A 14536-nucleotide genomic window follows, 5' to 3' on the forward strand; every position below is an offset into this window, starting at 1 on the left:
TTCTTCTTTTTTTTTTGGCCTTTTCGGAATGGAAAATGTTTATTATGTGATTATGCTCGAGTTTAGCGCCCCTAGCGCCCGACTCTGGCTCTGGCTCTGACTCCGACTCCGACTCTGGTTCTATAACAGAAATTCCTGCCATTTCCACATCCATTTCCCGCTCCGAATGCTCCTCCAATCGTGACTGTTGACCGGCGGCGGCGGCAGGGCATACTGGATTTTGGCCTTTTGCCTGAATTTGTTTGTTTGTTGTTTTTTCCCGTTCTTTAAAGCTTCGTCATCCCTTATGGGGGGGGGGATCCCCATCTGGATGTCTGTCGCTGACTGGGAGGAAACAGTGCGTGGGCCAAGGGGATGTTGTCGTTTCAAATTACATTGTTACAAGTGTTTTGCTGTCCCCGCTACCCGGTGCCCAGTCCCTGAATCCAGTATCCTGTCATCTTTTTTAAAGCCGTTCTCCACTGCAGCGAGGATGATTTATAAGTGGGCGAGCGAACAGCTTAAGCCGCCTGCTGTCTTGTTAATCCCAATGCTAAAGTTCATTGAGGCAGCATATCAGGTTCGAGGCTCCGAGGTTCGAGGTCCCTGGTACTATAATTGGATGGACTTTCCGAGAACACTCTCATCTCATGCCCCTGGGCAGGGGGCAGGGGCGGGGGGGCAGGGGGGGGGGGTACTGGGCCAGCCACTCATTAGGTCTGGGAGGAAGGGCTTGCCTCGTCCTGATGCGTTTCCAGCTTACAGTTATGTAAACTCCGAGCAGGCAAAGTTCATTGGTTCTCAAGAACTTTCATAAATATTTTTAGCACTGTCAAAAACACTTCAAGTGCGGGATTTAATTACGACTTTTACTAGGATAGGGGCGGCCACGGAGAGGGACGTGCTCAGAGAAAGTAGAGGGAAGTAGAGGGAAGTAGAGAGAGTAGAGAGCGTAGGCTGGTGGAAGCTTCTTCTAGGCAAACACATCATAGTGGCACATTTGGCAAAGTAAACATCAAAAGGAAAATCATTAAAAAGCATTTCCAAGTCAGGCACACAGCAGGGGGATGCTTGGATGCTTGGCAGCTCGACTGCTTGTGTGTGGGGTTTGTTGGGGCTTCTCGGGAAGGACTGGGACTGCTTCATGGGACGCCCTCTCTGTGTGCCAAATGCTCGGTAATTAACTGATCTGTCACATAAGTCGCATTAACACAATGTTATAAATGTTCCTGCAGCTGGTTCCTTGTGTCTGCCACACTGCCACACCCCTGCGATGTACACACGCCACGCCACGCCACGCCACGTCCGGGCTGCTCACCCTTTTGTCTGCGAGTCGTTCCCCATTTCGGTGGCAAGCATTGCATGTCAGCCACATTAAGTATACGCCACATGCGACACATTTACATAGATTTGCAATGTTCGTGGCATACAAAATTGTGGCAAGCTTATTAATTCCACCACGTGACTCGCCCCGCTCTACTCTGCTGCCCTCGTTCTCCCCTTTCTATTCCCCCCTTTCGACTCTCGTTCTGGCTTATTGCTAAAGTTCTTTGGCGGCATCCAAAGTTTGTCCCGAACTTGCCTCAAATCTAGATTAATTAAAGCCTGATTTGGTTTCGGATTCTGTTAAAGCCCTTCAGCCATGGTCTGCACTCCTTTTTGGCTGTTAATTAAATTGCCGGCCGGCCGTGTGCAACCGTAAATTGAGTTAATTTCCATACAAATCCAATGCGGCATCAAAGCCGCAAATTATCTTCAATATTTTTCCCTGTGCAACATTCTTTTTTTGCCAGCCGCTTTTGCTTGCTCGCGAAATTGAGTCGGTGGAAAATGTCGGCAAAAAACAGGAAAAATCTGGTTGGCTTTTGATTTAATGCTACGGCGACCATGACAAACGATATGGAAACCGGAATGCAGTCGGACCAGAGAAAACCATAAAAAAACAACAAAAAACAACGGAGGAAAAGCCATAGGCGGTATCCGACAGGTGTACATACCCTTTTCTGATTGAGGCTCATTCCTTTTTGGATCTGAAACGAGAAGATACACATATTAAAAGGTGCAACTGGATAATCCAAGGGCAAAAGGGGGCACCCCAGGGCTTCGCCGAAGCCTTCCATAGCTGCCCACAGAGGAGTGCCTCGAGTGCCGTGGCTCTCATGAATGTCGCACTACCCTCGAAAAAAAGGCGACTTCATTTAATTTGAAATTAATGATTGCACTTGTAGCGGTCGTTGTTGGGGACACCAAATGGTTTGGGGTAAGAGCATAATGTTACATTTGGACGGTGGCGCGTTGATAAGTGAAATGGCATCCGATGGCCATCCCCCTGCCGCCCGACCTTAACCTTCAGCCTCCCATGACTGGGGGATCGGTCTGTGATTGTTCGAATAGAAAATAAAACCCGAACACGCACACAATTATCACCTCAAAATATTGATTATTAAGCGCATTTCAAATGCCATTTAAGCGACGCTCCAGCCACAGCCCCAGCCTCACTTCTGGGGCACATCTGCAGAGACAGAGAGAGCTGCCACGTTGTAGTTTTCGTATTGAGTGGCGGATCCCGTTCTGGATCCCTCTTCCTTGACGTTCATTCGTGTTTAGCAAATTTTTGTTGGTCTGCTGCTTTGCATAAAAAAGTGACAATCCATGGCTGTCTGTCTCCCTCACTCCCTCTGTCTCCCTCTGTCTCTCTCTGTGCGTCCCTTTCTGCAGTTGTTTAGAATGCAGAGCGCCATTTGCGGCTGCTAATGAAGTAATTTCCAGGCATATCACGCATAATCCAAAGCACGTGAGCTACTTACAATGTAATTCGTTGTCTATTTGTCTGATATTGAAAAACGTTCCCCCGTTGGAGCAGACACAGGATGATTACGGTGTACGGTGTACGGTGCACGGAGTGGGGGGGTGGGTTAAACCACGCCCTAACCCCCTACCCTGTACCCCCTACCACCGCCATCCGTCAGCACTTTGGATGCCATGCCACGGAATGCTGCATACTCTCAGGAATGAAACCGAAGCCAAGTCAGGGTCGGATCCGAGCAGGGTCTGACTGTTCAAGTGCAATTCATTGTGATTATTACGTGCCATGCCATTGAAAATGCTTGCTTCCACACATTGATTCGCCATCGATGATGCCTGCCCCCCCACACCACCCCCCATTGATGCCACAGAATGTGTGTGGATGCCGATCTGGCATTCTCGTGTGCTATTAATTGCTAACAGCATATTTCAATATGTGATTCCATAAGCACCCACCCCACCCCACCGGGCCCCTCTGGGGGGCACACAGCTTGACCATCAGGGCAGGGCAGCCAAACAGCTTAATAACTTAATGCCCGGAAAACTTTCACACCCGCAGAGAGGGGCGAGAATGTACAAGAGATAGCTGTAGGGGGCGGTGGATATCCCTTGCCCCCTTCCCACCATAAGTAACGATTACAATCTCAATTACTTCGACCTTCTGCGGCAGCCATGCCCAAATACACCCATAAACACCAGGCCACATTGGGGAGGGCAAATTAACTTGAATGGATCCCTGCCACACGCCACACGCCCCATGCTCATTGGCATTTGGACTGCTAATCTCTGGGGCCGAACCTACTCTAATTATACGCCAAATAAAACTCACTTTCGCAGAGAAACTTGTTTCCGCTTGGGGTTCAATATTTATCGACTCGAGGTGGGGGAAAGCCTTGCCTTGAGCCCGGGCTTGTGCTGGAGCTCTGTTGCGGCTTCCAAGTTCCGGGACATGCCCAAGGAATTATCCGAAAGGTGGGCCAGGGCGGGGTGTCGTCCAATTCGAGCTGGTTTTAGTTGCATTCGAAACTTGGGCTTTCTTTCCCTCGAAACTTTGCTGAATCCCGTGTCTAGAGTCGGGATTTTGTATCTCTCCCCGTACAAGTATATCTTTATCGACAAACGGGAAACGGGCCCACTTTATTGTTTCATCATTTGGACACTCGCTTAACCTTAGATCCTTTCGGATGCTGCAAAATATATTTCTGCGGAAACAAAATAAAACAAGACAGAAATATTGGCAGAAATATTCTTAAAATAAGTTTCCCAAGCGACAACATCTTGTGGTAAGGCAAGAGATTGATGTGCGGGGAGGCCCTTGAGGCACGTTTCCAAATGAATTCCGCACAGAAATTAGTCACAGACTAGGGGAATTAGAGCGACTAAAATGAATGATGGGAGGCCATACGATTAGCTGGCCATTCGTGGCTACATCGTTCACACTCTGCTCTCAGAAATATCTGTAGTTCCATCTTTGGGAGGAATTCCCTTTCAAATTTTGACATTCTGCCCCGAAGAGCGGGCCACTTAGGGGAATCCTTTCTATCCTGATAAGCGTATCAACTGTGTGACAAAATGAACATAAATCAATGGCTGCTTACGCCAGACAGAGACCCAAACCCCAACCCAGACCCAGACCCAAGGCAAGCTTATTACGTATACGCCGCGAGTGACGCTCTTACCATTATATTGCTCTTAAGCTCTTCTCTTCTCTTCTTTTTTATCTATCTTTTTGCTCTCTTTTAGCTGCATTCTTTAGTGTTATTTTTTGCAAGCAGCAGCAGCAAGAACAACGGAAAATATGAGCATAAAAAATGCTTCAGGGTTAAGTTATCTGCGTTGTCTGCTCAAGCATGCCACATGGCGTATGCGCAATTTACGAGAAGCGCCCGGACGGAGCACAGCACAGAACTATGTGTTTATTGGTGCCACGTCCGTCCAAAGGGTTTTTGTGGACGGCGAGGGGGGGGGGCAGCATAAAAGTTGTGTGATAATAACGAGAGAGCTAATGCCGCACTCAAAACACTTTCCCCCAACAGTTTTACAGCCTTATGCTTGCCCCATAAACCGGACCTGCTGCATAAGCTGTGTGGCAGGCATGCTGCAGCCCAGCAGCAGCCATGAGTATGAGATTTCCACATGCAACTTAATTTCTGGCAGGAATTACTCCTACAGCTGGCAGCCTGCAGTGCAGTAGCTGAAAAATGCTCACTGCATAAAGCACTCAAGTGTGTGTATGGCCGAGTCCTTAAATTCTCCACTCGGGGGGCAGCCAGGCGGCCACATGACCTTCGGAGCCGACTTGTCAACATTGTGTGTGGGTGTGGGGCGGAGTGTAAGGGGGGGAGTGGGACGGAGTGGGTATATTAACTATGTTCAAGGGTCTGCTGTGACATTTTAGCAATCCTTCTGTCTTTCAGACCTACTCCCAGGGGAATACGGCCCCTGCTTAGGCACTTTCATTGGGCTTTGCATTCGCATTCCCATTCCCATAAGTGCACTCAATCTTAGTCTGGCATTGTGGTTCTTCATCCTGGTATTTGATATTGAAATATCCCACAGACGACTGACTGTTCCCTCCCCACTTGTCTGTCCGGAAAATCTGTGCAATGTGTGCCCAGCATTTGTCTTTCATTTTCATAGTGCATTGTGCATTGTGCATTGTGCCTTGTGCCTTGTGCCCTGTGCATTGTGTGGCGTCCTGTTCCCATGTGTGTGTGTGTGTGTGTTGGCCTTTGTTTTGAATTTTTATTTGACATTTAATGGCATTTGTGGCATATTTCAAGCTCTGCTGTGGCTGTTGCTCATGCAATTTATTGCATACTCCAGCCTTCGGCGTCCAGCTGCCCCTTTTGGAGGCGCGACTGCTGACGCTCAATGCTTCGCCCCCAGAGATGCATGCAACAGTTGTGGCTTGCTGTAATTTGAGTGCGCTCTGCCTTGAACTTGTCCGTTGAAGGGGAACAGCGAGGGGCGGCGACGGAGCCGTAAGCGGAGGTCAAGGAAAAGCGCATTAAAAGCGCATTTTTAATTAAAATGAAAGCAATGCTGAGGGCTTTAGGGAAATGCGAGAGGGGGGGAGAGGGGGAGAGGGTGAGGGAGAGGGAGAGCTGCCATATCTGCTGTCTGCTGTCTGCGGTTCTTGGTTTTCCTTCACGGTTACCCGAGACGCGAGACGCGAGACGGACTAAAGATTTAAGCCGCTGACCGCAGAAAATTAATTAAAATTATTTTAAAATTCCCCCCAGAGAGAGCGGCAGGAAATGGATCAGGACGAAGCATGGCCAACTCTTCGGATGATGCTGATGACTGTGGGGCATTTATATGGAGGCATGTGTGGGGCAAATATGTTATGCATTTCCCCCCACCGAAATTTGGGCTATTTGAATTGTGCAAATCGGATTTGTACGTGCCTCCAGAAAACGGGGTAACCGGGAATCGTGGCATTGGACAAATGTTTAGCCAAGCGGTTTTCCATCCATCCATCCAAACATCCCTCTAGCTCTCCCTCCCCCTTCACCATCCACCATCCACCATCCACCAATGTGTGCTCTGTGTGTGTGTGTGTGTGTGTGTGTGTGTGCGTTTGTGGTTCTTTGAGCCAACATTTTGGGATCCCGGCCAGGCATTCAGGCATCCAGGCATCCTTCTGTTTGCCTTTGGCTCCACGCAGTCGCATACATTTCGCTTACATTTCGCTTTATTTACTTGCATTTTTTGTGTGTTTGATTTCGAATTTAGCGCGCACAATTTGGCTTTTTTCTTGTGCGTTGCATACTTTAAGGCATTCACTTGAGAGTGTGTGTGTGTGAGTGTTTTCTGCTGGCAAACGGTTCGCCCCGCCTGGCTGACTGCCACTTTGACCCATTTGGCAGGGGCCAAGCAGCAGTCGAGTCGAGTCCCAGCGCGAATCCACACGGCATTTGACTTCCATTCGACTCGACATCATCCATTTGCATGGACCGAAACGAGTCGCAAAACGAATTGAAAGTTGCACACACACACACGCACAGTATCCCGCAGTAGTTTTGATCCTAGGCTGAATGTCTGAATGGAAGGCAGATACCGTTTGCATACTGCCGACAGCCAGTGTGTCCCCACATGTGATTATATTGTTTGGGCAACCAATGCCCTCCCTTCGAATTTATAGGCCTTCGATAGTTTATTGAGTGGCTTGTAATAAACATTTGCTGGTTTGGCCTCTGGAACAGACTCCAGCAGACAGACGGACTACACGGCGTATGCGCATTATCTAGAGGCAGTGTGGAATGTGAGGCATGTGGCGCCTGGCTGTCCCGTCCAGTCCGGAATGGACCCAAGCTGCGAGCTGCGAGCTGCGGCCAAGGCCCAAACAAGTCCAAACATCCGAAAATCCTGCACGAATTTCGAAAAAGAAAATTTGCTCAACTTAATTGATTTTAATTTTTAATTGGTCTGAAATGCTATGTATATATATGTGTATGTTTATATGTATTTCTAATGGTTTTTCATTGATGGACTTTGCGGCCTGTTTTTATTTAATCGAATTCGTATTCGTTTATAGCCCAAAAGCCCAAATTGGAGCCAGATATCTGGCTAGAGTATCTTTTTTGTGGCCACACATTTGTCGACTTGGAAATCCGCTTAAAAATATATGTTTCAATATACACTCGTATGAATGGAATATACATATTTGTGGATACAGTTTTGTGTATCGCACAATGGGAATACATTTATATATTATATTGATATTTTTATTGTATTTACTGGAATTGATAATTTCATTTTCGTATTCATATTCGTATTCACATTCGCATTCACATTCGCATTCTTTTTCGTTTTCTTGTTCGTTACGATTTTATTTTGCTTCATTTTCGGTTGATTTAAACTCGAATATTTATTTATTATTATTTATTATGCGAGATCTGCTCCGCTCCGCTCTCCGCCTCGTTTGGCAATTTGATTAAAATTTATTCTGTATTTTGCCTCTGGATTCTTTTTTTGTTTCTGTTTTGTTGGGGTTTTTCTGTGTGTTTTTGTGCATTTTAAATGCAGTTTAAATGCATCAAACTGTGGAATGCCGATGCCATTGTCGGCTGGTGGGGGGTGGTGGGGGCTGGTGGGGGGTGGTGGAGGCTGGTGGAGGCTTGGGAAATTCGTTTTGGTGGCAGTCAGTCGCTTCATTAGCGCTGCTTAATTGCCTCGCATTCAGTGCTGAACGGTTTTCAAATGGTTTCCTTTGTTTTTTGGGCTACAGCCGCCTCAAGCAATTGTCGAGCACAAATGATGATATGGGAGGAAAATGAGAGGGAAAACAGCATACAGGCAAGCAGGCAGGCAGGCAGGCAGGCGGCAAGAAGGCAACCAGGCAGGCATTTAGGAAGGAATCAAGGAAGAAGGGATGGCAATTTGCTGTCATTTTGTAAATCATTTACATGCCATTTTTCCCTACCAAAACAGGGATGCTTTCGTTTGCTAATTATCATCGCTGCTGTGCGACTACGAATCCGCGTGGGTGTGCAATGGAATTCGGTGGAAGTGACACAGCAATTGTTGCTATTGTTTCCTGCAATCCCCCAGCTGCGATGCCATCATGGCAGGCATCAATTAAAGACTCAATAAAATTCAATTGAATGCTCTGCTCTGCTCTGCACTGTCGCTCTCCCCCTCTCTCCATCCGATTGAGCCACTAATTGAACGTCCATAAAAGTCGTTTCGATGCGGTTTAACTAGCATTGAGCCAGTGACTGTCAAACTGTTTGGCAAACTGCAAAATTGTCAATTTGTTTGCGGATGCATTCGCAGATTGGAGGATGCAAAAAAAAATACAAAAAAAAACGCTGATGGCATTGGGAATGTGGAAAATGGGAAATTGAACAAGAATATGCCATATAAACTGATGTCGGGGGATGAGGATGACAATTAAAAGAGTATTTGAGTTGGAAATTGCAGAGAGGAAATCTTGTGAAAAGGACATGTCCATTGTACTCGTAATATGAGGAGAATTCCATCATCGATTGCCGCCAAGAGGGGGGTAGGGAGGGGAACAGAATGAAAGCAATTCCAAGAGAAGCGGAGTCCAGGCCAAGGACTTCCGAAAAGAATTGATTTGTTGCGGAATCTGAGGCTGTAACGATTCCGTCGACATTCTTCCGAATCTCCAAATATGATCTTTCCTTCCACCAATTTGGGATCAAGAAAACCACGATAATTCGGCTTTCCTTCAAGCATTTGTCGACTGTTTCTGGGAGGATGCACAGCACACAAAACACACTTGTGCGGCGGCATCATTGCCACATTGCAGCCACCACAATGGAGTCGCCTCTTATTTTCGGTATCATTGCGCAGAGCAAACTGCTTGGGCAATTAATACAAATGACGTTGATGAGCAGCGGGAGGACGATGACAGCGATGGGGATGATGCTGCAGCAAAAGAAGCTGCCACGGGATGCCGCCGCAACGGGAAGTGGCAGCAGAAGAAAGAGCCGGCGAAAGGCAACTGCAACTGCAACTGAAAACCGGGGGAGGGGAGAAACGAAGGGAGCTGCAAGGGAGCAGCTGCAATCTCAACTTCACATGCATGAAAAATGCAGCTCATCTTCTTAATGCGCGCGACGTGCCACAGCAGGAGGGGCAGCGGGGGCAGGGCACATGGCAGTTAGTGGGGGGGGGGGGGGGGGGGGGGGGGAGGAGCAATGAAAGCAGCTTACAACCGAATGGATGCTGCTTACTCACACTCAACCCCCCAGTCCCCCCGGTTCCTACCCGCCGAGGCCTTGCTGCCTGCTCTATGGTCCCTCCCCTCCGTTGCCCCCCCGGTGCCCCTCTGTTGCCACTCTGTTGACTTGTTTGTTTGGCTTGGATTTTCCCTATAGCTGTTGCTGAACATGCTCTTTTGGCTGCCTTGGCAAATTACCTCCAATCGGTGGAGGGATGGAGGATCGGGGAGTGCCGAGTGGGGGAGCCAAGTTTCTGTGTGTGTCTGTGTGTGGATTAACGCTTTATAAATTGTTAATTATAATGAGTCCAGCGAGAGCGAGAGAGAGGGAGAGCTCTACTAACAATAGCGACATGATTTACATGAGAGCTTAACGTTTTATGCGGGCAAAACTAGTTCAGAAATGGTCATAAGACGAGGGGGAGGGGGGGCGTCCGGCTATCCCCGAGTATATGTATGTACGTATATCCCCCATAGACACGAGAAGCCATGGCCATCGCCACGCTCTGTACCTCATTATGGCCAGGATGCCATGTGTCGAGGCGGAGGATGCCAGGATGTTGCCTTTGGGCGCTTATCCGACTGACATTTCATTTTTACACATCAACAGCTGCCGAGGCAGCAGCACCACCAACGAGTGCAGGAGGATGGGGAGCACGTACCACACATGCCCAGACCCCCTGCGGCCGTCATACGAGTTTATAGAGATATGGAATTAGAATTACAGCCATAACAATCACGATTATAATGACAACGAACTCGTTAGGGATGGCAGCACAGCAGCAGGAGCAGCGGGGGGGCCCTGGATGTGGGCGGTTGGATTTGGTTGGGATAATTTATATGCAGCTCAAGTGATGATGCAAGCTTACAACTAAAAATTTCCCCTCATTTATAATGCAATGCAGAAAATGCTGCACACAGCCCCACAGAGCCCCACATTGTCTTCTTCAGGGCGAGACAGAGAGAGAGAGAGAGAGAGAGAGAGAGAGAGAGAGACTGGGAGAGAGAGAGAGAGAAGCCAGCACACGCATTACAGACACGTGCTTAAGAAGATGATGATGATAGATTTGCGAACAATTGCTGCGCTCAAGCTGAGCCAGTTCTGTCCTCCTTATCGCGGCCGAATGCCGAACAATGGAAGTGCTGCTGCTTGATGCCCCAACGGGGGACTCCACAACGAACAGGAGATGCCCTTACCATGGAGAAAGAGGTTTGAATGGACGTAAAAGACGGCAAACAGGGGGCGGGCATTAGATACATGCAGCAAAGGTTTTTAGCCCCAGCAGTAGGGCAAAAGTCGATTCGAAATATCTCCTCTGTAGAAACAAATCCTCAATATATATGGGCTACTAAAGACTCCTTAGAATCCACCCTATGATACGAGGGGACCAACCCCCGGCTCACTCGCCTCGCCTGCGCTGATATTTTCTGGAATTTTCTTTGCCACAGAAATCCCCTCAAAAGGGCTATGCCCCCACACAAGTTGCTCCTTCTGTGTGAAGAGTATTTGCAAATTACTCGAGCATATTGCCTGACATTGTTGCTGCTTCTGCTGCTGCTGCTCGGCTCTGTCTGTCTTGCCACTGCCACTCCCTACCCTTGTGCGTCACTGTGGCTGTTGTTGTTGTTGCTACTTTGTGATAAATTCGATGCCATTTAATGTTGCAGCAACACCCACGCGATCAGAGAGCCTCCCACGCTGGAGATAATTTTTCAAGCAGCAGCAGGCGCCGCCAGCGACATGACAAACCCAAGGACTCGGCACTCGGGACTCAGACCTCGACTCTTGGACCCTTGGACCCAGTCTCCAAGTGGAAGCAAGCAGAAAAGTTGCAGATCATACGCATAAATAGGCTGAGAACCGGGAGCATCAATCACCGGCACAGATTTTTCCACAATTCTCGTATATTTTTTATGAATTTTATTAATGGCCAAAAGTGCGCTTTGTTTGGTTATAAAAGTAGGCATATCTGCTGCTTAATGATTAATCAAAGGCTGTGCGGAAGAAGAGGAACAAATGAATGTGGATGTGTGGCTGGAGGTGGATTTGATTATTTGATTGTTGGCTGTTGTGGTGGGGCTGCTGTGGTGGGGGGGGGGGGGGGGGGCTGCTGGCTGGCTGGCAATTGGCACATTGTCCTGACTTCATCCTGTGGCCAGAGGCCCCAGAAGATGTCAGTGTCCCTCTCTCTCTGGGGGGGGAGGACATTGGGGTGGGGGCATCGCCCTCTAATTGGGATTCAGCTTCACTTCAGCTGTGGCCGCATTCAGGCGCGAATGGGTGGGCAGATTGCGCTCCTTCTTCTCCACGAAGATCTGGTAGTGGCCCTCGCCATAGCCAAAGCCGTGCATGCTCTTGTGCATGGCATCGGGTATGAACTTGAAGCCGCCGCGTCTCTCCATCAATGGGGAGTCCTCCTCCTTCTCTTTCTCCCCATCCTTCACGTCGCAGTCACAGTCACAGTCGGGCTTCGGGCAAGCGGTGCGGTTCTCGAGGATGCAGAAGAGCTGCAGGCACTTGCGCATCACGTAGATCATCAGCAGGATGATCAGGTTGGTGGCAAACAGATGCTTGCGCGGCGCTAGGAACAACATCCTAAGCACTTGGGCACACTGGGTCTATAGCTATCACAGACACAACAACTTCTACGACTTCTACGACTACGATGGCTGCGATGGCTGGCGCTGGCTGACAATCACTGCTGACAGACGACGACTGAATGAGGGATCGTCCTTCTGCCAGAGCCTATATATGCGGCGGCAGCATGGGAGGCAGCCTCTACCTAACCCTAGGTAGCCCACCCACCCCCTGGCCTGCCCCTGGCCGTGGTCGTGGGTTTTCTTTTGGGTCTTTCGGACTGTACCTTCCAGGATATACAGCATGTACCTACTACTTGGCTAGTCCTTCAGATTAGGTAATCATCTCGAAGAAGGCGACAGACGGCCAAATGTGTTTATGATTTTGCAGAAAATGTCCAAGCCGTCAGGCAGCGACACAGCAGCGCAGTCACTGCCACAAACGGTTGATGCCTCAGTGGCTGGCTGTACCCGTAAACACGACTCGACTACAGCAGTAACTTTCCTTCCACAGAGACACACTCGAACAAACAATTAAAGATCTCCATACACACACACACACACACACATACGTACACAGATGTGGATAAAGTATAGGATCGATTCTGGGGAAAGACATATGGCTTCTAGTTGCTGGCTTTAAGCATTAGTCTCTACGAGGGTCTGGGGACCAATCTTCCTATGGGAATCCCACTGGATGCACACCACACTTACTCTTCCCTTTGCCAAGTCTTTGATAGACATTGCTTGGGCTTTAATCTAATTAAAGGATCCCCAAAAGAGCATAATTATGTACTTATCCAGAACTCTCCTTCACTTCCTTCACTGTCAGCCCGACTGCTCCAAACTCCATCTTCATATGGAAAGGTCCTATACTTTGTCCCTTAAAATCATTCCCTGATTCTCTCTGTTTTCTCTTACTTTTTGCATAATATAACAGTACTAGGGGGCAAGCTTCCTGCTTCCTCGCTTAGCTCGTGCGCCAACCCCGGGCTCACTCGCCCGACATCCATCCAGAACCTCCTTTTAGTCCCTTCTTTACCTTAAAGAAGCCTCTCCACTTGCCTTTGCGTTGGTGAAATTTCTCCCAGTGCACTTTTCGCACAGCCGCCTACTGCAGCCTTTTTCACGTTTATGCAACTGCAGCAAAGTGAATTTCCCCCCCGTCCTGGCAGTGTCGCCGCTGCCTCCATCTGCTTCCATTGCTGGCAAAAAGTGGCATAAATTCACAAATTGAATATAAATAAATTTCCTGCCAGGCAATCGCACCGAAAAAAAGCGTAGAAGAGTGGAATAAATATCCTAGAAGGAGGATCCATACATCCACTACTCATATTCGTATTGGTGTGCGTGCGTGTGCGTCTGCGTGTGTGTGTGTGTGGCACGTTCCACGCCCCATCCATAGATGCTACAGTCAATTGAATTTGAATGTGGACCAGACTCCGGGCCAGGAGCCATGAGAGGAGGAGAGGAGGGGTAGAGGAGAAAAACGTTGCCATAAAAATGGCGAAAATATGTTGGCCAACAGGAAAAGATGGTCGGGTCGATAGACTGGCGAGAAAAAGCTGGTAGTCGGTCTGGGCCGAAAGCAAACCCCCAACTAATCAATGAAGCTGCCACCGCACTCATTAGGGAGGGAGAAGGAAACTTTTTTTGCCGTTCTGCTTTTCACCTGCTTAAAATTCTCTGGTGGGGGAAATTGTGGGAAAAAGAAGAGCAGAGAGGAGACCCTCCCCCCCCCGAGGAGAAGTTGGCCCAAAAGTTTACGACGAAGGAACATCCTCATTGGACGCGAGTGACTTTTTGCCTTCTGGTTTCGATTTACGCGCGGCCACACACACACACACACACACACACACACACACACACACAGTGCATCCCCAAATGTCCACGGGAACAGAAGAAGGGGCAGGGGTGGGGGCAGGGGCAGCGGCAGGGGTGGGGCCAGTGGCTGGGGCAGCCACAGTCGGCCCCAGCAATTTGCCTTCATTTGTTGACTTAATCATTTGATTGCGTTTTTCTGCACGCGCTGATTGAATTTTTCAGCCAAGGCGAAAGTTTTGGGCGTGTCCCAGTTTCGTCGGGTTTCTGTTCTCGATTTCGGGTCGCTTTCCCCCCCCCCCCCCCACATCTGGGGAAATCAAGCTAATTAGTTTAATTGATAGTTGTGGGCACGGTGCTGGCCATGCGGCGATTTGGTTGCAGCAAAACACGCAAATCAAGCGATGGGCCATGGGCGAAACTTTTTTTTGGCAGTGGCAGAAAAACCACAAAACGTTTGGACAGTGGGATATGGCAACCCAATGATGGGATATCTGAAAGTAGGGCTCAAGGAGGACACTGTTCCATCCATTCAATGGATTGTCCATATAATCACATCTGTAGAGACTATAAATCGAAGACCAGAAGGGCAGCAGAAGGTGCTAGTGGACGGTTCCCAGATCTCACCTGATCATAGAAGTACTCTACCGATTCCGTCGC

The 14536-nt window shown here is 48.7% G+C and overlaps 2 protein-coding genes across 3 annotated transcripts in view; both read right to left on the reverse strand.

Moving 5' to 3' along the window:
- LOC108152444 (intraflagellar transport protein 172 homolog) overlaps positions 1-2018 on the reverse strand; it is a 33207-nt gene extending 31189 nt beyond the window's left edge. For both annotated transcript variants that reach the window (XM_017281791.2, XM_017281790.2), the window contains exon 1: positions 1977-2018. The gene's annotated coding sequence lies outside the window, so the exon portion shown is untranslated. The remainder of the gene's footprint in view (positions 1-1976) is intronic.
- A 9608-nt stretch (positions 2019-11626) lies between these two features.
- LOC108165509 lies at positions 11627-12209 on the reverse strand. Its single transcript, XM_017301566.1, has one exon. The coding sequence runs from the start codon at positions 12071-12073 to the stop codon at positions 11708-11710; it is 366 nt and encodes a 121-aa protein (XP_017157055.1). The 5' UTR covers positions 12074-12209; the 3' UTR covers positions 11627-11707.
- Between the last annotated feature and the right edge of the window lie 2327 nt (positions 12210-14536).

Source organism: Drosophila miranda, chromosome XR, assembly GCF_003369915.1.
Source record: "Drosophila miranda strain MSH22 chromosome XR, D.miranda_PacBio2.1, whole genome shotgun sequence".
NCBI classification, from domain to species: domain Eukaryota; kingdom Metazoa; phylum Arthropoda; class Insecta; order Diptera; family Drosophilidae; genus Drosophila; species Drosophila miranda.

Coding starts and splice junctions, on each gene's coding strand:
- LOC108165509 (XM_017301566.1), bottom strand. CDS start 12,073: ATGTTGTTCCTAGCGCCGCGCAAGCATCTGTTTGCCACCAACCTGATC.